This window comes from Lampetra fluviatilis, chromosome 17, assembly GCF_964198595.1.
Source record: "Lampetra fluviatilis chromosome 17, kcLamFluv1.1, whole genome shotgun sequence".
Taxonomy (NCBI): domain Eukaryota; kingdom Metazoa; phylum Chordata; class Hyperoartia; order Petromyzontiformes; family Petromyzontidae; genus Lampetra; species Lampetra fluviatilis.
This window is the reverse complement of record NC_136291.1, coordinates 6,142,810-6,166,617: the sequence shown is the minus strand read 5'-3', so window position 1 is coordinate 6,166,617 and position 23,808 is coordinate 6,142,810. Positions and strand designations below refer to the sequence as shown.

Below are 23,808 nucleotides of genomic sequence, written 5' to 3'. Positions count from 1 at the left end.
GCAGACCGCAGGGAGAGACGGCGAGAGAGGGAGACGGGGGGGGGGACAGGCGAAGGCGTTCGAGCTCACCGACTCTCTCGAGCGAGGTCCCCCTCGTCTCATCACGACTGGCCTCACCACCACCCCCCCCCCTACTCAGCCTCGTCCCGTCGTCTCACCTCTTCACACCACCTCCTCCCCCCCCCACGTCTGACAATGTCTCGTCGCAAGCAAAGTCGACCTCGTCACATCGAGCGTGAGTGTCCTGGGAGGGCGAGCCGGGGGGTGACGGTGGCTACCCGCGGGGGTAGGGGTCCAGTTGTAAGACGCGCGTTGTCCTGTTCGTGAGTTGGTGTGTGCGCGTGTTGGGGTGTTGGTGTGTGTTGGTGTGTGTGTTGGTGTGTGCGCGTGTTGGGTTGTTGTGTGTCGGTGTGTGTGTTGGATTGTCGTTGTGTGTTGGTGTGTGTGTTGGGTTGTGTGTGTTGGTGTGGGTGCGTGTTGGGTTGTCGTTGTGTGTTGGTGTGTGTGTTGGGTTGTGTGTGTTGGTGTGTGTGTGTGTTGGGTTGTCGTTGTGTGTTGGTGTGTGCGTGTGTTGGGTTGTCGTTGTGTGCTGGTGTGTGTGTATTGGGTTGTCGTTGTGTGTGTTGGGTCGTGGTTGTGTGTTGGTGTGTGTGTGTTGGGTTGTCGTTGTGTGTGTGCGTGTTGGGTTGTCGTTGTGTGTGTGTGTGTTGGGTTGTCGTTGTGTGTGTGCGTGTTGGGTTGTCGTTGTGTGTGTGCGTGTTGGGTTGTCGTTGTGTGTGTGTTGGGTTGTCGTTGTGTGTTGGTGTGTGCGCGTGTTGGGTTGTCGTTGTGTGTGCGCGTGTTGGGTTGTCGTTGTGTGTTGGTGTGTGTGTGTTGGGTTGTCGTTGTGTGTGTGCGTGTTGGGTTGTCGTTGTGTGTGTGTTGGGTTGTCGTTGTGTGTTGGTGTGTGCGCGTGTTGGGTTGTCGTTGTGTGTGCGCGTGTTGGGTTGTCGTTGTGTGTTGGTGTGTGTGTGTTGGGTTGTCGTTGTGTGTTGGTGTGTGTGTGTTGGGTTGTCGTTGTGTGTTGGTGTGTGTGTGTTGGGTTGTCGTTGTGTGTGCGCGTGTTGGGTTGTCGTTGTGTGTTGGTGTGTGTGTGTTGGGTTGTCGTTGTGTGTTGGTGTGTGTGTGTTGGGTTGTCGTTGTGTGTTGGTGTGTGTGTGTTGGGTTGTCGTTGTGTGTGCGCGTGTTGGGTTGTCGTTGTGTGTTGGTGTGTGCGCGTGTTGGGTTGTCGTTGTGTGTTGGTGTGTGTGTGTTGGGTTGTCGTTGTGTGTGCGCGTGTTGGGTTGTCGTTGTGTGTTGGTGTGTGTGTGTTGGGTTGTCGTTGTGTGTGCGCGTGTTGGGTTGTCGTTGTGTGTTGGTGTGTGTGTGTTGGGTTGTCGTTGTGTGCTGGTGTGTGTGTATTGGGTTGTCGTTGTGTGTTGGTGTGTGTGTGTTGGGTTGTCGTTGTGTGCTGGTGTGTGTGTATTGGGTTGTCGTTGTGTGTTGGTGTGTGTGTGTTGGGTTGTCGTTGTGTGTTGGTGTGCGTGTGTTGGGTTGTCGTTGTGTGCTGGTGTGTGTGTATTGGGTTGTCGTTGTGTGTGTTGGGTCGTGGTTGTGTGTTGGTGTGTGTGTGTTGGGTTGTCGTTGTGTGTGTGTGTGTTGGGTTGTCGTTGTGTGTGTGCGTGTTGGATTGTCGTTGTGTGTGTGCGTGTTGGGTTGTCGTTGTGTGTTGGTGTGTGCGCGTGTTGGGTTGTCGTTGTGTGTGCGCGTGTTGGGTTGTCGTTGTGTGTTGGTGTGTGTGTGTTGGGTTGTCGTTGTGTGTGCGCGTGTTGGGTTGTCGTTGTGTGTTGGTGTGTGCGCGTGTTGGGTTGTCGTTGTGTGTGCGCGTGTTGGGTTGTCGTTGTGTGTTGGTGTGTGTGTGTTGGGTTGTCGTTGTGTGTTGGTGTGTGTGTGTTGGGTTGTCGTTGTGTGTTGGTGTGTGTGTGTTGGGTTGTCGTTGTGTGTTGGTGTGTGTGTGTTGGGTTGTCGTTGTGTGTGTGTTGGGTTGTCGTTGTGTGTTGGTGTGTGTGTGTTGGTGTGTGTGTGTGTTGGTGTGTGTGTGTTGGGTTGTCGTTGTGTGTTGGTGTGTGTGTGTTGGTGTGTGTGTGTGTTGGTGTGTGTGTGTTGGGTTGTCGTTGTGTGTTGGTGTGTGTGTGTTGGGTTGTCGTTGTGTGTTGGTGTGTGTGTGTTGGGTTGTCGTTGTGTGTTGGTGTGTGTGTGTTGGTGTGTGTGTGTGTTGGTGTGTGTGTGTTGGTGTGTGTGTGTGTTGGTGTGTGTGTGTTGGGTTGTCGTTGTGTGTTGGTGTGTGTGTGTTGGGTTGTCGTTGTGTGTGCGCTTGTGCGTTAAATTGGGGGGAGCGGTGGTGTAGCGGTGAGCGCACTGCGCAAGGAACCCGGACGACCCGAGTTCTATTCGCGCTCACAGCCACCAACACCATCTGTGACGATTATCTTAACCGGTCCTGGGCCTCCCCTAGGTCGACTCGGCCTCAAGCGAGTCTCCGGTTGCGGTGTGTAGTAAACATCGCCACTCGGGAGACAAAGGCGGTCGGGCGTGGCTCTTGGCCGCCTCCCCCCCCCCCTCGTGTGCCACAGTGCCGGTCGCCTTCATCGCGAGCAGCACTTGACCCAACAGTCTGTCAAAGGCTACACAGGGCGAATCCTCGAGTAAAGTCCCCTCCGAACCGGAAACTTCAATTCTATTCGCGGCCACGGACAACATCAGCGGCGATTATCTGATAGGGGGTCCTGGGTCTCTTCTAGGTCCACTCGGCCCTAAAAAATAGTGCGGTGGTGGTCATTTATTCGTGTTCATGACGATCAGCTCAGGTGACGGTTCGAACGTTTCGGCTGATCAATGAGTTGAACCCATCAGCTCACATGCCCTGACATGCTGTGTTCGTTTTGGGAGCTCAGATTTCATTCGTGTTGGTTTTGGGCCCTTCTAGGTCACGTTCATCATAAAGTGAGGTTTGTTTTTTGTTGTTTTGGGTTCGATCGCGTAAATATAAACGCGTCGTTAAACCTTCCAGAGCATTATAATGGACAGCTATCGTGTGTGCAGCAGACCACGTGTTTAACAAAGACGACAACACCACGATACGTGATTGGGATGGTAATTTATCACACAAACACAATACCCTGATAATCGTCTTACGCTGCTGTTGTAATTGGTATACATCGAATATAATTTGCACGTAAAGCCGCCCCTATCCCAATGAGAAGGATAATCGGTGAGGTCGATAAAGCGGTACCACTTTGTCGAAAGTTAAGCGATAGACATTTCCAAATCTTTGTTTTTGATACCGTTGTTATGAAGTTCCGCGTCATTTACCGAGTGGGATTATTGCCTCTTTTAAAACAACACCGTCATGCGAGGCGAATAAATCCTTAAATTGCATTACGACCAGGAATCAATCGAATCGTAAATAAATTATTATTATAAATTATAATAGTGTGCAGTTCTTCTGTTTAATCCACGGCTGGATGAAATCTTACCCCACCACTGCATCGGTGACATGGCTTGTTTCACCATACTTCATACCTGTCAACCCATACGGTTTACTCATATTGTTGTGCAGGGAAATTGAGTTTTCAGGTCCATACGGCGTGCAGCCGTTTCAATACGGGGGGGAAAAAATATTGTGCTTATTTGTTTGTATTTCTCCCTTGTGACGGGACTTTGTAGGATGAACGTTGCGATTAATAAGCGCACGGATTGAGTCAACCAATGGGAGGCCCAGGACCGGTTCAGACGATCGTCACCGGTGTTAGCCGTGAGCGGGAATCGAACTCGGGTCGCCAGGGGTTCGTAGCGCAGCGCTAACCACTGCACCACCGCTCCCCCCATCGGCTTTAGAGCCATTCATTTTTGGGAGCCCAAATTCGAATAATGTTGGTTTATGGCCCTTCTGCACACACACACACACGCGCGCCTCCACCACTCACTTTCGTAGCCTCGTGGGATCAACGGCGTGTGTCGCGTGCTGAGTATTTTTGGGACCCGAAACTATTCGTCTTATCTGTGATGCGATCAGCGTTCTGTGATGCAAACGCGCAGCGAACCCGACCCCATGCAGGTCTCATGCACGCGTCCTCGGAATCGCGCCTGTGGCGGTCGCTTGACCCCTGACCCCAGCCCTGACGCCCGAACTAAACCTTGATGCAGGAAGGACCAGTTGCTTGGGTTCAGTGGGCATCCCAAGCGACCCGCGCTCTCGGAGTGAACTAATACCATTACGTATTCTTAGGTTTTTTTCGGTAAAGTCACGTAGGTAAAAAAATTAAATTTAAATTAATAAAAGTAAAATAAAATATAAATCACGGTAGCTGTATCAATCAAGTAAGAGAAATTCCAAGAACACAGTATTTGCATATATACTGGTTGAGGGTGGGAGGAGCCAAGGTAGGCCCTGGATATTATTATTGTGAGGTTCGGTGCAGCTGAAGCACGCTGTTAGGAATGAGCCTTTGTTGTGTAGACTGGTTGAACTTGGAGGTTCCAAGAGTTGTTATGGTGCGTGACTTTACCGAAAAAAACCTAAGAATATGAATCCTTGCAGTCACGAAAGCTTCAAATCTAGAATTAATACCATTGCAGGCGTAGGACCCATTTGTCAAGTCCATGCGCGTGTTCTTTGACCATACTTCGCTACGTGCGGGTTGGTGCATGCAGCTGGGAGCATGGACCTGGGAGCATAGAAGTACCGTACTACATAATGTTGGTTTTTTTTCTGTCCTGCCAAACAACGTGGCCCCACGGCCTATAACATATGTTATGTATGGTGGTGACCCATGTAAGTGGCAAACCATAACCACATTAGCACAACTTCAATCCACCTGTTCAAATAAAAACAATGCGTTTTATTCCACCGTCCTATTGCACTTCCCGACTAAATAAACACTGCTGACTTGTATGTTCTTCGTGAGAGCACGCCGTCCTCACGATGGGCCCGTTAATTGATGCATGGTACCTGTATCTCATTGTGCTGTGGATTTTTCGGCAATAGAGGACACTGAGTTGATATCGAAGAGGGTGGGGGTGGGGTGTCGCATTGACTTCTGGCTTAGCAAGTAAATATCGATTAATCGCTTCTTACACTCACCGCGCATTACATGTATTCGAGAAACAAAAATATCGAATTCGTCAATAACACTGGTCTTAAAGAAAAATGTATATAACAAGTGACGTTTCGGGCAAAGGGCCTTCCTCACAGCATATAGGTGATCGGGGTAGAGGGAGTGGTCTCTATGTGCTGTGAACAAAGGTGGGCTATTTTATTATTATAATTTTTCCTTTTAAGGCCGCGTTTTTTTAGCAATGTTTTGAGTCTCTTTGTTAATTGTGCACCACTGTCAAAGCAGCAACATCACCAAAAAAAGTGTTTAATTTTGCATAAATTTGAATTTTATATTAATATAATCACAAACGTATGCAAATTGTGAAATGCCACGTACGCAACTGTTTCATTGAGGCTCGTTAAACGAAGGGGAGAGCACATACGAGGTGGAACATTCCAGACGGAAATTGCCAACGAGAAAAAATCGACGGTTGAATCGAATCATAACCCAGAAATCAACGCTCGTTGTTGTAATAACTGCTCGTCAACCTTCCTGATACAAAATAGTCGCGAGCCTCGTTTGCATGTCTACCCCGAATATACATAACGCAGATAATTAAGCGGCGGACAATAGGTCTCCTTCACATATCTGTCTCTCCACGTAAAAAAAAAACATTTCATACACAACCTCATCGCACAACGGTCTTCTGGGAGTGCTTTATTTTAGCAGAGTAGTATTATTATTATTGATTCGGTACAAACAAAACTCTGGGCCGATTTCGACACAGTCTAATCATCACTGCCAGATGTTCAATCAATGCTGGTGAACTGCCAAATGTTATACGCCCGTGCCCTCTCTTTTTTAGACATGGGTCCCTAGTTCGACCCAAAATTATATCATTCATAATAATGTTAAATACCTAAACAAAATAATTAATTAGCACCTTTCTATTTGATTGCTAAACATACGGAGCTGATCGTGAGTAGCTTTCTCATATGGTGTAGTTGCCAAGTCCTCTGAGCTAAGCAGCCTTAGACATTCATTCAGTGTGCCCCCCATGCACCTAGCCTGGCACAAGGGAGTAGGACATACCCACAGACTCTGTACACGTGACATAATATGTACAAGTGAGTGATGTGACAGATAGTGGTGTCTTGTTGTTACTGTTTGTGTATGCATAGGGTATCTGTGGTATTTGCTGATTCTTGTATAGGTCTGGCCATGCTGTTTGTTTGTATACGGTGGCTTTGTGTGCTACACGTATCACGGCAGGTATATGAATTGTGCTGTGTATATGGTGCGTGTGTACATTGTGTACAGGGTTAGGTATGAATGTGCTGTGGTCAAGGTTGTTAGTACTATGTATTGCTGTGTGTGTGTCAGGGTTTGAATGTGCAGTGTTCACATGGAAGGTATCAATGTGTACACGGGGTGTTTCATTGCTCTATGTTGCTGCATGCACACTACGATATCAACTGTGGATGTGCTAGCCACATTGCACATTATGTGCGTCTGTGCGATATGGACACGAAAAGTATGCGCGTGTGTGCTATCTGGAGGTGCTATCTGGTGCAGGGGTGTGTGTGTGTGTTTGCTACATGCGCACTATATTAGTCCGAATGTATCGGGGTTGACGTGTGTGCATGCCACGTGTACACAGCGTATGTGCTATCGTGTACACTGATCGTCAGCATGCTTCACGTGGTGAGTTTACCACGTTAACACAAGGGGTTGAGTGAATTTGTACTGAGTATACACACACACTGTGTACACACACATTGGGTACACACACACTGTGTACACACACACACTGTGTACACACACACACACACTGGGTACACACACTGTGTACACACACACACACTGGGTACACACACACTGTGTACACACCCCCACTGGGTACACACACACTGGGTACACACACACTGTGTAAACACACACTAGGCACACACACACTGGGTACACACACTGTGTACACACACACACACTGGGCACACACACACACTGGGCACACACACACTGGGTACACACACTGTGTACACACACACACACTGTGTACACACACACAGGGTATACACACAGGGTACACACACACACTGTGTACACACACACACACTGTGTACACACACACACACATTGTGTACACACACACTGTGTACACACACACACTGTACACACACACACACTGTGTACACACACACATTGTGTACACACACACACTGTGTACGTACACACACACTGTGTACACACACACTGTGTACACACACACACTGGGTACACACACACTGTGTACACACACACACTGTGTACACACACACTGTGTACACACACACACACTGTGTACACACACTGTGTACACACACACACACTGTGTACACACACACACACTGAGTACACACACACTGCGTACACACACACAGGGAGGGAGAGAGAGAGAGGAGCGGGGGGGTGGAGATGGTGGGAGCCGGCGGGGGCGCATGCTTATCGCCTCTCATCTCCCCGGGCACGCCGCGATGGACGGAGATGGATCAGGCGCGAGATAGCGAGAGAGGAGGAGGGGGAGGAGGAGGAGGGAGATGTCGGGGCGTGCGATGGGGAGCGGCAGATAACGCGGGCGGCACGGACGCGGCCCCAGCCAGATGGAACCGATTTGCGGGCTCCTCAATTTCCTCGCTCTCTGCCTGTGCGTGCGTCTGTGTGTGACTGTGTCTGTGTGTGACTGTCGGTGTGTTACTGTTGGTGTGTGACTGTGTCTGTGTGTGACTGTGTGTGACTGTCGGTGTGTCACTGTGTCTGTGTGTGACTGTGTGTGACTGTCGGTGTGTCACTGTGTCTGTGTGTTACTGTGTGTGACTGTTCCTGCGTCACTGTGTCTGTGTGTGACTGTGTGTGACTGTCGGTGTGTCACTGTGTCTGTGTGTGACTGTGTGTGACTGTCGGTGTGTCACTATGTCTGTGTGTGACTGTGTGTGACTGTCGGTGTGTCACTGTGTCTGTGTGTCACTGTGTGTGACTGTCGGTGTGTCACTATGTCTGTGTGTGACTGTGTGTGACTGTCGGTGTGTCACTATGTCTGTGTGTGACTGTGTGTGACTGTCGGTGTGTCACTATGTCTGTGTGTGACTGTGTGTGACTGTCGGTGTGTCACTGTGTCTGTGTGTGACTGTGTGTGACTGTCGGTGTGTCACTATGTCTGTGTGTGACTGTGTGTGACTGTCGGTGTGTCACTATGTCTGTGTGTGACTGTGTGTGACTGTCGGTGTGTCACTGTGTCTGTGTGTCACTGTGTGTGACTGTTCCTGCGTCACTGTGTCTGTGTGTGACTGTGTGTGACTGTCGGTGTGTCACTGTGTCTGTGTGTGACTGTGTGTGACTGTCGGTGTGTCACTATGTCTGTGTGTGACTGTGTGTGACTGTCGGTGTGTCACTGTGTATGTGTGTCACTGTGTGTGACTGTTCCTGCGTCACTGTGTCTGTGTGTGACTGTCGGTGTGTGTGACTGTGTCTGTGTGTGTGACACTGTGTGTGACTGTGTGTAACTGTCAGTGTGTGACTGTGTCTGTGTGTGACTGCGTCTGTGTGTGACTGTGTGTGACACTGTGTGCGTGTGTGACTGTGTGACTGTCGGTGTGTGACTGTGTGTGACTGTGGGTGTGTCACTGTGTCTGTGTGTGGCTGTCACTGTGTCTGTGTGTGACTGTGTGTGTGTCACTGTGTCTGTGTGTGACTGTGGGTGTCACGGTGTCTGTGTGTGAGTGTCTCTGTGTCACTGTGTGTGTGTGTATGTCACTGTGTCTGTGTGTCACTGTGTCTGTGTGTGACTGTCGGTGTGTCACTGTGTCTGTGTGACTGTTGGTGTGTCACTGTGTCTGTGTGTCACTGTGTGTGTGTCACTGTGTCTGTGTGTGATTGTCTGTGTGTGACTGTGGGTGTGTCACTGTGTATGTGTGTAACTGTGTATGTGTGTCTGTCGGTGTGTCACTTTGTCTGTGTGTGACACTATACCTGTGTGTGTGACACTGTGTGTGTGTGTGACACTGTGTGTGTGTGACACTGTGTGTGTGACACTATTTGTGCGTCACTGTGTCTGTGTGTGACTGCTGTCTGTGTGTGACTGTCGGTGTGTCACTGTGTCTGTGTGTGACACTATGCCTGTGTGTGTGTGACACTATGCCTGTGTGTGTGTGACACTATGCGTGTGTGTGACACTGTGTGTGACACTATGCCTGTGTGTGTGTGTGAAACTGTGTGTGTGTGACACTGTGTGTGTGACACTGTGTGTGTGTGACACTATGTGTGTGTGTGACACTATGTGTGTGTGTATGACACTGTGTGTGTGTGTGACACTGTGTGTGTGTGTGTGTGCCTGTGTGTGTGACTGTGTGTGTGTGATACTGTGTGTGTGACACTTTGCCTGTGTGTGTGACACTATCCGTGCGTATGCTCGGAGAGCGGTGGCGAAGGGCTCTGCGCGTTATGTTTTTTATCTGTAACCCGTCGCCACTGGGGAGACAAAGGGGGCCGTGCGTGGTGCTGGCCACCCACCCCCTCGTGTGCCGCGCTGGCCCTTTATCATTGCTCGCAAACAGCACTTGCCCCGCCAGTCTGTTGTTGGCTATAATTGGTATATTTGCCTTTGTGTCTGCGTGTCTGCGTGTGTGCTTCTCTGTGTGTGTGACTGTTCCTGTGTCACTGTGTGTGTGTGACACTATCCCTGTGTGTGTGTAACACTATGCCTGTGTGTGTGTGACACTATGTCTGTGTGTGTGTGAGTGTGTAGCGATGTGTTGGCGCGGTGGTCAGCACTGTGAACCCTGCGACCTGAGTTTGATTCCCGCTCATGGCCAATAACAGTGGGCCTCCCCTAGGTTGACTCGGCATTCAGAGAGTATCGAGGGAGACAAAAGCAGCCAGGAGTGGTGTTGACTTCCCACACCCTCGTGTGCCGTGCCAGTCTTCATAGGTGCTCGCTAACAGCACTTGCCCGAAGAGTCTGTTGAGGCTATACGGGGGATCTTTGTGTGTTTCTCGGTGATGAGGAGTGGTGGCTTGGCAAACACTAAAACTAAAAATTCAACTAAACATGACATCAGATGGGTTGGCTATGTGACGAGGGGGTTATGATTCATGTCAGTGGTAAGAGCAAGTAATAGTCTTGTTGACCAGTTGATTAGGGTTAGGATCAATGTGAGGGATAGTGTCCGCGTGTGGTTCGTTAGATGTAGGATCAGTGGGAGAGCGAGTGTGTACGAGTGGCTGATTGGCTAATCCGTAAGGGATATATCAGCAGGAAGGCGTACTACTGGTGGCTGGCCAGATAGTTGGTTCGGGTTCGGATCAGAGAAGGGCTGATGCTAATGGGCAAGTTCGTGAGGGTTTTGTATCCATTAGCCCATCAACCTTAAATGGTTGATGGGCTAATGGATTAGGGTCAGTAGGGGGGTTGGGGATAGGATTTGGGTGAGGACTGTGTATGTTTAGACATTGTGCTTTGCCTTCAAATCGTTTGCCCTCCTCCCTGTTTCTGTGTGTGACCTTTACAGATGTTGACAGTGCAGTGGTTCACGCACTGCGCTATGAACCCAGTCTCCCGGGGTTCAATTCCCAATCGTAGCTGATAGCAGCAGCAAGCGGTGCGAAAACAACAAAAAACACTCCATGGCCCCACACGCGTCAACTCAGCCTTAAATGAGTACCTGATGCATTGTTTAAACAGCACAGGGGAGACAAAAGCAGCTGGGCGTGGTGCTGATAACATTATCCCATCAAGTTCCCGTACTGTCCTTAATAGGTGCTCGCTAACGTACACCAACATTTTAAAAGGTTAAATGGGGATTTTGGTAATTAATATTTGCCATTGTGCGTTTCCTTTCCCAGAATTCTGCTAACCACACTTCTTACACAACAGCGTTCTTCAACTATATTTCCCAGCAGGCCACGGTAAAATCGGCATGTGCTGGGGGCCGACTCGACGTCACGTGCTGTGTGACTGGCATCGTGTCATCATGACATCTACACACGTGTGGCCACGAATGTTGTACGTACCCCTTGTCTCCAGGTCTCTCATCTCTCGCGTCTTATCTCTCTTTTCATCTCGCCAATCGTTATCTCCTGTCTGCAGCCCTCTCATCTCCGTCTCTTGTTTGTCTCTCTTTCATCTCGCTAATCTGTATTATCTTCATGTCTCGACGGGCCAAACAGCCAGAGCTGGGCAGGCCACTCACTCCAAGAGGCTTCATGGGCCAGATGTGACCAGATATTCAACATGTTTTTTTTATTATCGTGCTTGTTGAGGCAAGAACGCCGTACAGAGTCAAGCAACTGGTCCGCAGCAGGGTCCAGTAGGGGGAAATGATAGCTGTGTGTAATCGAAATTGAGTAATTAGCAGGACATTTTTCAAATGAGTCACATTTGAAAAGTGACCCCAGCACACGTTTTTTTCTCCCTACCCTTGGCGAACGATGTTACGGGAACTTTAACGTCCGCTGTGAAGCAGACGGCGCGTAGTATTCTTACGGTTAATACGCATCACCGCAGTAATAACCAAGGCGGCCGTTGGATCTGAACCGCAAACCTCTGCAACAAACAGCCGAACGCACCAAAGCCACATAAACCGTCCTACTGGGCCATAAATTTCAGCGCTGTAATCGGTTACTAGCGAGGCTACGAAGTGGAGCACGCACGACGTAGTACAGCAAGTAAGTTTTGCCGTCTATTTTCTACAAAGTATCGTATTTCAAATATGTAACGATTGTATCTACGTGCTCTGGTTTCTAGACACATGCAAAAAAAAACCCCAACACATTTCATTCAGCACCATTGTGAAAGAGTGGAGGTTTTAGGTTCAGTTGAGGATTTTTCTTTTCTAAAAGGTTACTAATGTAATAAGTCAATTTTACGTGATTGTCCAGTGGCGATCTTTTGTGCTAAATTGGTTAAGAAAATCAACATGGCAGATAAAAACATCGTAATAAAACTAAAAACAATCATATTTTACAATCGCTCTGTCAATCTTCTGTGGAATAAAACCTTGATTCCCATTCTACGTCAATTGTGGGGGTTGCTTTCCCGTACTTGACCACGCTGGTCAGTGCGAGTTGGTGAAGGGGGGCTGACGCAGACCCGGTTAAACATTCACCTTGTGCACTCACCTCTGCGTCTGGACCGAGATCATTATTTGCGTGATCCGAGCAATCATAACAAAGAGAGAGAAAGGTGCAGATCATATGAGTAATCCAGAAGTGGCACATCCCATGGATTAAAGGAAGTTATTTGTGTCAGATGTTAGGATCTGTCCATACCCACGCAGCCTGTAACAACCTGTTGTGCATGGTGGTCACCCATCCAAGCACTGTCCAGGCTCAAAGCTGCTTAGCTTTTTTCGATTTAAAGCTTTCGTGACTGCAGGGATTCATCTTCTTGGTTCTTTCGGTAAAGTCACGTAGAAGGAAAATAATAAAATAATAAAACATAATAAAATGATTCTCACGACTGTTCGGCCACAACGCAAGCAGCCGTCCTCAGGTGAAGAACAGGCTGTCTTTCCGACAGACCTGTTCTTCAGACCTGTTCTTCACCTGGGGACGGCTGCTTGCGTTGTGGCCGAAACGTCGTGAGAATTATTTTATTATGTTTTATTTTTATTATTTTATTATTTCCCTTCTACCTGCTTAGCTTCTGAGAGCTGATGACATCGGACGCATTCCTGGTGACGTGGCGCGCAGCACAGGACAGGGCAGCAATATCCATTGTTGTGCCGTACTTATATTACCCCCCCCCCCCGCATCCATGCGGTCATGTAACCAACTCACTGTGGCCAGCCAGTGCGGGTCAAATAACCCCCCACGATGGAGCACCGCGTGGAGAGGCTCTCATCCAGCAGCGGATTGCCAACAGGGCTTTGACAATAGGACCTGCCAATCGCGTCACCTCTGCATCGGCATGGATACGGGCAGCGGGCATGCATTTAGAACACAACCAATAGCAAGTATAACCCGTAAAAACAACGTTTTTCACTATAAATCCTTTATATGCGTGGCGGCTAGAGTCCTCTCGTCCTCTGGCTTGAGATGGCTGCCACCTATGGGTCAGATGATTGCATGTCAGCATTAAGCAATTGGTAATTAAATATAATATTTTTGTCCTAAAAAGTGTAACATTTTGGAAACAAATTTTCACGAACATTAATTGTCACGCACAACGAGTCTGTGTGGAAAATGTCAGCTCGATTGGATCACGGGAAGTGGGTTAAAAAACGACCGAAAGATTTGCACGGTCCTAAGCAAGCAAGCAAGTGAACTTAATATAAAGGATTTAAAAATACGGGGAATGTTATAACTCATGTGAGTCGAGACACTCCTCCTAACACGGCCACAGGTAAGCCTCGGTTTACTCTGCTAGTTTGTTCTGTTAGCGCTGTTGCCTCTCCCGCTATGTAGACTAAGTGAGGATGAATTTGTCCTTAACTTACTGCCACCGACGTTCCCTCTGAATAAATCCAGCTCTCTCAATCGGTTTACTAGCAGCGTCAACAGAACACGTGTGCACGCACGCGTGCGCGCGCACGCCCTTGTATTGAATTACACTTCTATGCTCTTCAAACGCACGCTTTTGTTTTTTTCACTTGTCAATGTCATTTCATAAGAACTGTACCTTTCGTAACGATTGCAAAGATAAAGCATTTTGTCTGGCACACACGAGCTCGTACAACGACCTACGCGACGTTATTTTTTTTATGGACGCAGATATGGTCTTGTGTAATAATGCCGCAGCCCTTTGCCCTTCATCAATCCACCGCTGGATGAAAGTGTCTCTACGCCATGTTGATCATAGGGGCTATGTGGATGTATGTCACCGTGCTGGTCAGAAGCGCAGGTTGGTGGTACAGGAGGTGGAGCGGACCGAAGCGAAGCCTGATTCAGATATCCCCCCCCCCCCCCCCACTTTGTACGTTAATTGTGTTGGGAAGGGCACTAAGGTTGCCAGGTTGATGGTGCATTGTGTGTGCTGACTACTCGGTCACTACTCCACCACAGATACTGCACAGTCATATTATCCTCATTGTCGTTATCATCATATTTACAGGGTCAGTAAAATAGGTAACACATTGTGGAGCTCTGCCTTTTCGTGGGAAGTCAACAGTGGTTGTCCTCTGGTCAGCATTGGTCCCTGTAATAGTAATGTGGAATTTCCACTATTGGCTGGAGACCCCCCCCCCCCACTTCGCGAAAGATGATAAGCGCTGGCCGAGGCTCATTTGGTCACGGGGCACTTTTGACTCCCGAAAATTGCGTTCCGTTGATATTTTTGGACCGATCACACCCATGGCGAGCTGACTTAAAAATGCGATACATCACTGTAATCGAGCATAATCGCGCCTCCTTCATGCGTTCGTACGGCATGAAAAATCCCATATGGACATTCCTTAAGTGAAATCGCCCAGAAGGCGCCTGATTTCATCAGATCTAAGCAGAGTTGAGCCTGGATAGCGTTTGGCTGGGTGACCACCATGCACACACACACAAGTTGTGTGTAATAGGCCACTCTTCTTAGAGCTACGTGTAGGTAGCAGCAGCAACATCCATCGCTGTACTCTGCGTCGATGCTCCCTACCTGCCTTTCACCGCCCCACCATCACTCGCGTGGTGACCAGGGCCGGATTATGGTTATGAGGACTCTTAAGTCTGATAGGAGGAAATGGCCTAAGTATGTATTACATATTGTAAACTAAATTCTGAAGTCATCAAATCTATTTGTCTTTGTAAAATTAACATATTAATTCGGAAGCTTGTGTTTCCTCCGAAACGTCGTGATTTTTATTTTACTTTCATTAATTTTTATTTTTTTTTACCTACGTGACTTTACCGAAAAAACCTAAGAATATGAATCCTTGCAGTCACGAAAGCTTCAAATCTCGAATATTCATTCGACTCAAGGTAAATTAATCAAACATAAATCATTCACTGAAACTAATTTCTTTAAATATTTTCTTCTATCTCTAACAGTGGCAACGTCACGAATAATGTCATCGTCATTCAAAGACAAAAACATAGAATGGAGGGCCCTCATATTCTCCTAATGGGTTAATCCGGCCCTGGTGGTGACGTGTGGTCATGTAATCCACACGACCCGCACAGCATGGAAGAGGGCAGTGGATCGACAAAAGGGTTGCGGCACATAGACAAGGGCACGCAGAGACACTCCTGTTCCGTTGACCACTGCCTCACAAAACAAAACAACAACAAAACAGACACACAAAAAACAAGTAGTGCCAAAGTAGAAAAAAAAATCAACTCTACTTCATCTTTCTGCGCCGTCTCTCCGACAACAGAGGCTCTGGCAGCATGAAAAGGACCGTTCAAGCGGCCCCATTAATTTGCACCGATGCCAGGGCAGATAAGCGAGCCCCAGATAGAAACGATGCCACGTAAAAAAAGAAATGGGGGAGGGGCGAAGGGGCCTCCGGGGGCGGAAGAAATCCGCGGAAGCACCCGCCCGACCGAAACCTCCCCTCCAACCAAATGTCGCTGAGAATTCGGACAACCGTCCGATGGTTTTATTTCGGGGTTCGCCATGCGGTTGTTCTGCGTGATTGTCCGACGTTTCGTTCCACGGCTTGGTAGCTTCTTAATGAAATGAAGAGTGAACAAGTATAACCCGTAAAGTTTTTCACTATAAATCCTTTATATGCGTGGCGGCTAGAGTCCTCTCGTCCTCTGGCTTGAGATGGCTGCCACCTATGGGTCAGATGATTGCATGGCAGCATTAAGCAATTGGTAATTAAATATAATATTTTCGTCCTAAAAAGTGTAAAAAAAACATTTTTCACGAACATTAATTGTCACGCACAACTAGTCTGTGTGGACAATGTCAGCTCGATTGGATCACTGGAAGTGGGTTAAAAAAACGACCGAAAGATTTGCACGGTCCTAAGCAAGCAAGCAAGTGAACTTAATATAAAGGATTTAAAAAGAGCCCCCAGCGAATGGAGCACATTGGATAGCTGTGCAGCACAACCACGAACACCTCCACGGTTATTCGGCTGACTAGTCAGTGCTTGCAACTGGCCCATTATTGTTTTCATGGGCCCGAAGAGACATTGGTAAACAACTCTGGTAAATTGCCCGCAATGTCCCCGATCTTGTCAGATCTCAGAAGCAGGGTTGTGGACCCGAGTAGTGCTGAGATTGGTGACCACTACGCACAATCGAGTGTTAGAGGTTGGTGGGGCTACTTGCTGGGCACGGAATGGCAGTGGTAACATTTCATGTTGTACCGTACTATACCCCCGACGTCTGTGTTCCCTGCCTTGACCACTCTCCAATCTGCGCTGACCAACGAGGCAAAAGTTTGATCATGTAATCCTCCGCAACCTGAATTGCATGGGAGGGGGGGGGGAACTCTCATCCGGCAGTGGATTGGCGAAATAGGCTTTTAGATGAGGTGCAAAAGCTTGAGTGGCATTCATTTATTCAGAGGAAGACCGAGTCCAAACGGAGAGCTCTTCTCTTGCGTGCGTTTGAAGCTTCATTCGTGAGAAAATCAGACAATATCTCTCATGCGTACATTGTTAAAAACAAAACAATATATTTCGTGCGATTTTAATAGTAAAATTAAACTACCCCCCCCCCCCCCTCCAAATGTGTTTCAAATATTTGAACATTATTTTATAGCAGTCTTGTAACTCGTATCAGCCCCCCACTGGGCAGGATGTACGAGAGGGTCATGTTCGCTACTTGGAGTGTTCTTTGGACTTCGTTGGATCGAAGTTGTAGTATCACGTCAGTGAAGTGATGTAACTGTGACCGCTACGAGTTCCGTAATGATGCACTCGGCCGTAACGTTCATTGTAATGTTCATCTGATCCTCCTGTTGACGAACGTTCTAACTATTGTGGGACTTTTGATTTAAAGCTTTCGTGACTGCAGGGATTCATCTTCTTGGTTCTTTCGGTAAAGTCACGTAGAAGGGAAGTAATAAAATAATAAAAATAAAACAGGATAAAATTAAAATTATTATGTTTTATTTTTATTATTTTATTACTTCCCTTCTACGTGACTTTACCGAAAGAACCAAGAAGATATTGTGGGACTCTCTGGGGACAACCCAGTCAGTCAACGTGGATTGTCCAGCAGACGTTGGACCAATGTTCGGTCCAAAGTTCGGCCATCGGTGTCAACGTCGGGGACCAAGGTTGGTCCACTGTTGGTCCAACAGTTCTAACCGCATGCCAACGTTGGCCCGACGTTGCGTGTTTACTGGGGAACACAGCTTAGGTGCGTGGCAACCGCAGATGTTTCTCGGGTTGCACTCCCCTTGAAAAGAAATTCAAGATGTTTGTTGATCCACGTGTAACTCAAGAGCCAAACCTCGTAAAGGATGAAATGCAACGAATAAACATCACCCAATAAATAACCCCCTTCCAAAATGCAAGTTGATTTTTTGTTCGTGAGGGCTTCACCTTGCCTGGAGAGGAGACAGAACAAACCACGCAGTAAAGCTTTCGTGACTTCAGGGATTCATCTTCTTGGATATTTCGGTAAAGTCACGTAGAATGGAAATAATAAAATAATAGAAAGAAAACATAATAACGTCGTGAGAATTTTTTTAAATTATGTTTTATTTTTATTATTTTATTATTTCCATTCTACGTGACTTTATCGAAAGCACCAAGAAGATAACCACGCAATGACCACCTCCTGACTGCCAGCTGCGAATGAAATATCAAAATATATTGAAGGAATACCAGAGAGTGAGCAACAGTAGATGTTTAGATAAGGTTGAAACGAGAAAGAGAGTGGGGACTTGCAACCGCGTTGATAGATTGAGAAGAAGAAAATAATAATTACGACGATCACAGTGATTATGATGGTCAAATCGAGGACATGAACACTCCTTGATGAGAAAGTCGTCTAGCAAGTCGCCCAGTAAGACGCTCGTCGTCTCTGCCGCGGATTTAAACACCCCCCCCCCCCTCGGAGACGCAGCCAATCAGCACGCGGAATTAGCATTCGAATTCCTCTCGCGGAGCCTGCAGCCCTCTGATAATCCACGATCCAGTTTGATCCCCGGCGGTGATAACAGGCGGGGAGCGCTTCAAGCTGCAACTGCAGCCCTGTCTGCGTGGCCGTGCAGATAATGGCTGATAAATCACGAGGCATTAGTCACACTTTATGCCCCCGGCCAGCTTTTTCCTTATGCATATTTTTTTGTGGGGGGGTGGGGGTGGATTTAGGGGATTTGGAATCGGTTGAAGGGGTGGTAGTGGTGGTGATGGTGGGAGTTGGAGAAGAGCTCATTTCGAGTCACGTCCCATTTTATGTTGATATTATTATTGTTGGGGTGGTTTTTTTTCTCCCCCAAATCATTGTAAAAGATCGCGGAAGGTCCCGAATTTCCTGAAATCTATCGCCGCCCTGATAGAGAGCGCAGATACGGAGCGAGCAAGGGATGCTCGGTGTTAATGTGCCTTGTGGTGGGCGGGGTTGGCTTAACCTGCCCCGGGACCCACAAAGGAGAGTTGAACCGTAGGTTATTGTTGGCTGTGACTGAATTTATACGTATATATTTTTCTCTATATATACACACAGGTCAACTTTTTACACACACAAGGTCAATAACCAGTGGTGTGCCATCCTGCCCGGGGGTGTGGTGGCTAATCATGCCTATAATCCAGCACAGCGGAGGAAAGGGTTGATGGGTCACACACATGCTGGGAAACTCCTTTCCCAAGAGCATTGAAGTACCATACCCTAGCTTGTCAGGAGAAGGCGGTACAGCAATAATTGGGGGCTACATCCATTCCATCTGTATGGGATAGAGTGTTTTTCCCCCTAGCACATGTGGGTTTTCTCCGGGTTCTCTGGTTTTCACAAATATATGAACATTAATTGATTGCTGATAACGCCTTAATATATAGATGGACGCACAGCTTGGGCAATTGTAAACTAAACTATGAACAATTTTCTTTAAACAGGTAAGGCCCATTGAGCTACATAGCTCTTTTTCACAAGCGACCTGGCCACAAATAATAGCTCAACGAAGTGGTTCATCATGTGTAAATGTATCGCATCCAAATACTCTGAATGCATGTTTCTAAATACAGAGGGGAAAAACCCACGTGACCACGGGGAAAACATGCAAATTCCAAATATACAGTAGTCAGGGTCGGGATCGAACCAACGACCTCCTGTATACCAGGCGAGGTAGTTAACATCTGGCCACCGCGGCGGCCCAATTGTTGACGCCGACTCACCACGTGACTGCCTTCCCACGTGTCTGTGGCCCCTCGTGCCTCGGAGTTCGTCTCCGTCTTCGAGAACGAGCGAACGCTCAGCGCGTTACAAGTTGCAATTATTATCAACTGTGAGAAAGAGGAACAGATTGGTCAGATAAGAAAAAACTAATTAGAGATATCATATCATACCAACCTCGGAAAAGTGGACTTGCGCAGGACACATTGCGACAAGGGGATGATGGCGACCACGAGGATGACCACCGTGGAAACGAGGGAATAGGATGGGCTCATGCAGGCGTGAGATGGATTACAGTATCACTAGGCCATGAGTGATGCCGATGACTTGGGGAGGCCTTCATCCAATAGTGGATTGATTCATCGCTGTTGATGATTCACCATCCATTTAGGCCCTGTACACCTTTAAAAATACTTAAAAATTGTAAACGAATTTTTTATTATTTACATTGACCAATCAGAAATTATTCTTGTAATGATGCATCGGGTTAAAATAATTCTTACACTCACAATACATGCATGTGTGTTTAAGAATCAATGACTTTATTTTTGCGTTTGTCGTACTCGACGGTAATTGCATTAAATAAACCAAGTTGCCACTAGGGGCGCTAGAATTCACTGCATTGTTATATAAATATATATTCTTGTCACGGCCACCTCCTTCGGAAACTCAAATTGACCAGTGTGGTGAAGTATGGTCAAATAACGGCCATGACTGACATAGCATGGAGAAGGCCATCATCCAGCAGTGGAATGACAAAGGGCTGTACATTTTTCCTCATATATTTTCAGGGCGAAATGCTATTTACAGATGTAGCAGTTGACATAGCCTGGACCGTGAAAGATATCGGCATCACGAGAAGCCCTTTGTATATCAGTGCATATACAACGGCTGATGACGACGACGACGACCATGTTTTTATTCTGAACATGACAGATGTTTGCGAGAACGAATTCTGGTCACAGTGACGCCTGCTGCAAAGCTTTCCCAGAGATGCGAACACCCGAAACGGGAGTAAAACCTGTGCGCCTCCCGCCCGCAAGCCGTGCCCCCTCACTGCCCTGCTTGTATAATGAGCGGATTTAAATTTTCGCATTATGGCCGCGTATCTCGAATGGATCTCTTCAATCAGCGGTTCGGGGCGTGAGCGTGGGCTCTAATCTGCGCACCGCCTGCGCTCGCTGTATCTCCCAGGGCTGAGTGATGAATCTGAATGGCTCGGGATCTCATCATCTCGCTCAACGATTGATTTCCAAATGCGGTGTCCAGAGTTCAAGGTCATGACTCAACTATAAAAATCAGCACCCCCCCCCCCCCAATTTTTCCTCCACTATAATCATAATACAACCTGAATTGGCTCTGTTCTGTCTGGAATGCCAGCTAGAGAAAACAACACTCAGACAGGGCTGCCAGATCGGGCTATTTTGAGCACAACTGGATTTTTTTTTTAAACTGCAACGAATTGCAATATAAAAACAACTTCATTTGCATTTGAAACTGCATTCATGTATGTATGTAGAACTTCTTTCGCGCCGCACATAGCCAATCGTGCTGAATCGGAGGTGCGTATTTGGAAGGGGTGACTCTTGGTGACTCTGCATGTGCGTGCGTGTATCCCAGATGCCCTCCTGTGCTGCACCGCGTGCGGAGGCCCCGTGGCAGGAGGGGCGAGTCCCCTCCTGTCCCCACGCCACCGCGACTGCTTCTGCCCCAACTGCCGCGAGGCGGTCGGCCCCTCGAACCCCCCTTCTCCACCCGCACGCGAGGGCTCCCCTCCGTTGCCCCCCAAGGAGGAGCCTGAGGCTCGCAATTCGCCCGCCGCCACCACCGCCTTCATCAAGCGGGAGGCAGAAGAGGAGGAGAAGGCGGAAGAGGAGGAGGAGGAGGCTCCCGAGGATGAAGCCGCTGGCACGAGCGGCGAAGCGGAACCGGAAAGCGAAGGGGCGCTCCGGATCAAGGAGGAGCCCCCAAGTCCCAGCGAAGCCGCCGCTTCCCCCGGTCCCCGCCATCAGATGCCGTCGCCCCAGAACTGCCCGGCTCCGCGGGTGGCCCTGTCCCCGGGGGCCCGGGAGCGTGGCACCGCCGAGGGGGGCGCCGTCTGCGTCGTTCCGCGCGGTTCCTGGGCGGCGGCCCCGGGCAGCCTCTGCACGGGCGCCGCGCCGGGCTCCTTGGCGGCCGCCGTCTACCCCACGGGCCCCACGCACTGCGTCGAGTGCAATATCAGCTTCAGCAAAGTGGACAACTACATCGTGCACAAGACGCTCTACTGCTCGTCCCGGCAGCAGCAGCACCAGCAGAAGCAGAAGCAGCAGCAGCAGAGGCGGCCGGAAGCAGAAGAACGACGCAGCTCCGCTTCGGCGATCGCGAGGGAAGCGGAGGGCGCCGGCGTCGCGTCTGCGGGCACAAGCGGAGACGCAGGTGTGCTGGCGGCGCCGAGCCCCGCCGCCGTGAAGATCGAGCGCGAGGGCTCGCACGGCAGCGGTCACGCGATGCCGCCGAGCGTCGCTCTGCGAGACGCCGAGCGACGCCCCGATGCCGAGTGCACCAGCTGCGCCGAGTGCCGCATCACCTTCGGCCGCCTGGAGAACTACCTCGTGCACAAGCGGCACTACTGCGCATCCCGGCACGGCCGCGCCGGCGACAGCGCCAGCGGCGGCGCCAGCGATGCCCCCGTCGCTCCGCGACTCCCGGTCCCGCGGCAGCCCGGCACGAGCGGCGCGCCGGCCGGGCAGCTGCGGCGGCGGAGTCGGCGAACGCGGTGGGCCGCGGCGAGCGCCTCACCCGGCTCGTCCACGGACGGAAGTTTGGGGAGCCCCGCTCGTTCCTCCTCTTCCTCCTCCTCGGGGAAGGCCTCCGATGGAGAGGCGGCCGAAAGTCGGGATGGCTCGCCAGCAGCCGAAGCTGCGCCGGCAGCGAAGCGCGTTTGTGTCGACCGTGCACCTCCACTGCCGCCGCCGCCGCCACCACCGCCGCCGCCGCCGCGTCTCTCTCGGCATCCCCTTGATGACGCGAGCGCCGCCGCTGTCGCCGCTGTGCCGATGGATTTGAGTGGCCACGTCCCGCTCGGCTTCATTCACCCGGGTCAGGCGGGCCTCAGCGACTACCACAAGTGCGCGTCCTGCCAGATCGCATTCAGCCGCCTCGAGAACTACCTGGCGCACAAGCGCTACTACTGCCGCGCGACGCTGCACCGCCAACCGCCCAGCTTGCCTGCGGTGCTCTCCGACCCGCAGCCCGCCCGTCCGCACGGCTACGGGGCCCTCGACGCCGCCGCCGCCGCCGCCGCCGCCACCACCGCCGCCCCCCTCCCGCGGGGTTACCCGACCCCCGGCGGAGTCCGACCACCTGACTTCTCGTTAGGGGGCGCGGGGGGCGCCTCCCCGGCATACGCGGAGAAAAATGGAGGAGCGGGGACGCCGCCGTCCCCGAGCGCCGTGACGGTGAAGATCGAAGTCGTGGAAGAGGAGGAGGAGGAGGAGGAAGAGAAGACGTCACCGGACGATCGCCGGTCTGCGAGCGACTCTCCTGCCGGAGGGGATGCCGAGGACTCGCCGGGTTGCCCCCGGTCGGTGGGGGGAGGCGCCGCCAGCCCGGAGCGCGCCGGGGGGGGGGAGCCCGGGCGTGGCGACAGCGCCGCGTGCGACGGGCAAGCACTGCCGCTCGTGCGATATCCGCTTCAGCAGCCTGTCCAACTTTGTGGCGCACAAGAGGTTCTACTGCGCCTCGCACGCCGTGCAGTAGGAATTTGGGATCATAGTATCTGTCATGTATTTAATTATTGTAATAATGTACAGTCTATTGTCAATCGAGTGCTGGGTGAAGGATTCTCCCCCCGTGCCGTGTCGGTCATGAGGGTTATTTATATATGTACCTGCTCTGGTCAGTATGGGTTGGTGAATGGGGAATAACAGGACCGATTCAAATGTCGCTCGCCAGCAATCAAACTCATTGGAAGAGTAAGTAGGATAATGCGCCATACACTGGCACCACCGCCATTGTCATTTAATCATCATCGTTATCGTTATCTATCTGGATGAAGGCCTCCACATAGGCTTTGTCATCTCTTACGATCCTGCAATGCAAACACCACCTGCACACACCAGCTGATTTCATCACGTCACCTCTGTGGTGGACATCTTTCTGCGGCTACCACCAAGTCATTGGTCTCGACCGTTGGTCATCGTTCCTTCCCCCAACGTGCCCTGCCCAAGCCCATGTATTTTTATTGACTTTCAATATAATGTATTTTTTTTTTATTTTATTCTCGAATCCACGTATAGCTGACTGTAAATAACTTTGGAACACTTCATCATGTGAAGTGCTCAATGGGCTAAGAACCATGCCAAGTTTGTTGTCATCTTGAAATGTACACGTCATCCCATATTTCAGTCGATGACTGATGTAGTCTAGTGTATGAATGCCAGTATTGATTACATAA

At 49.8% G+C, this 23,808-nt stretch overlaps 1 protein-coding gene across 1 annotated transcript; it reads left to right on the top strand.

Annotated features, from left to right (window-relative positions):
- On the top strand, positions 1-23,225 carry LOC144936879 (zinc finger protein ZFPM1-like). Its single transcript, XM_078864074.1, is given in 3 exon segments — positions 1-235; positions 20,991-22,917; positions 22,919-23,225. Coding segments are annotated over 3 exon segments (2,160 nt in total). The 5' UTR covers positions 1-195; the 3' UTR covers positions 23,112-23,225.
- The last annotated feature ends 583 nt before the right edge of the window (positions 23,226-23,808 follow it).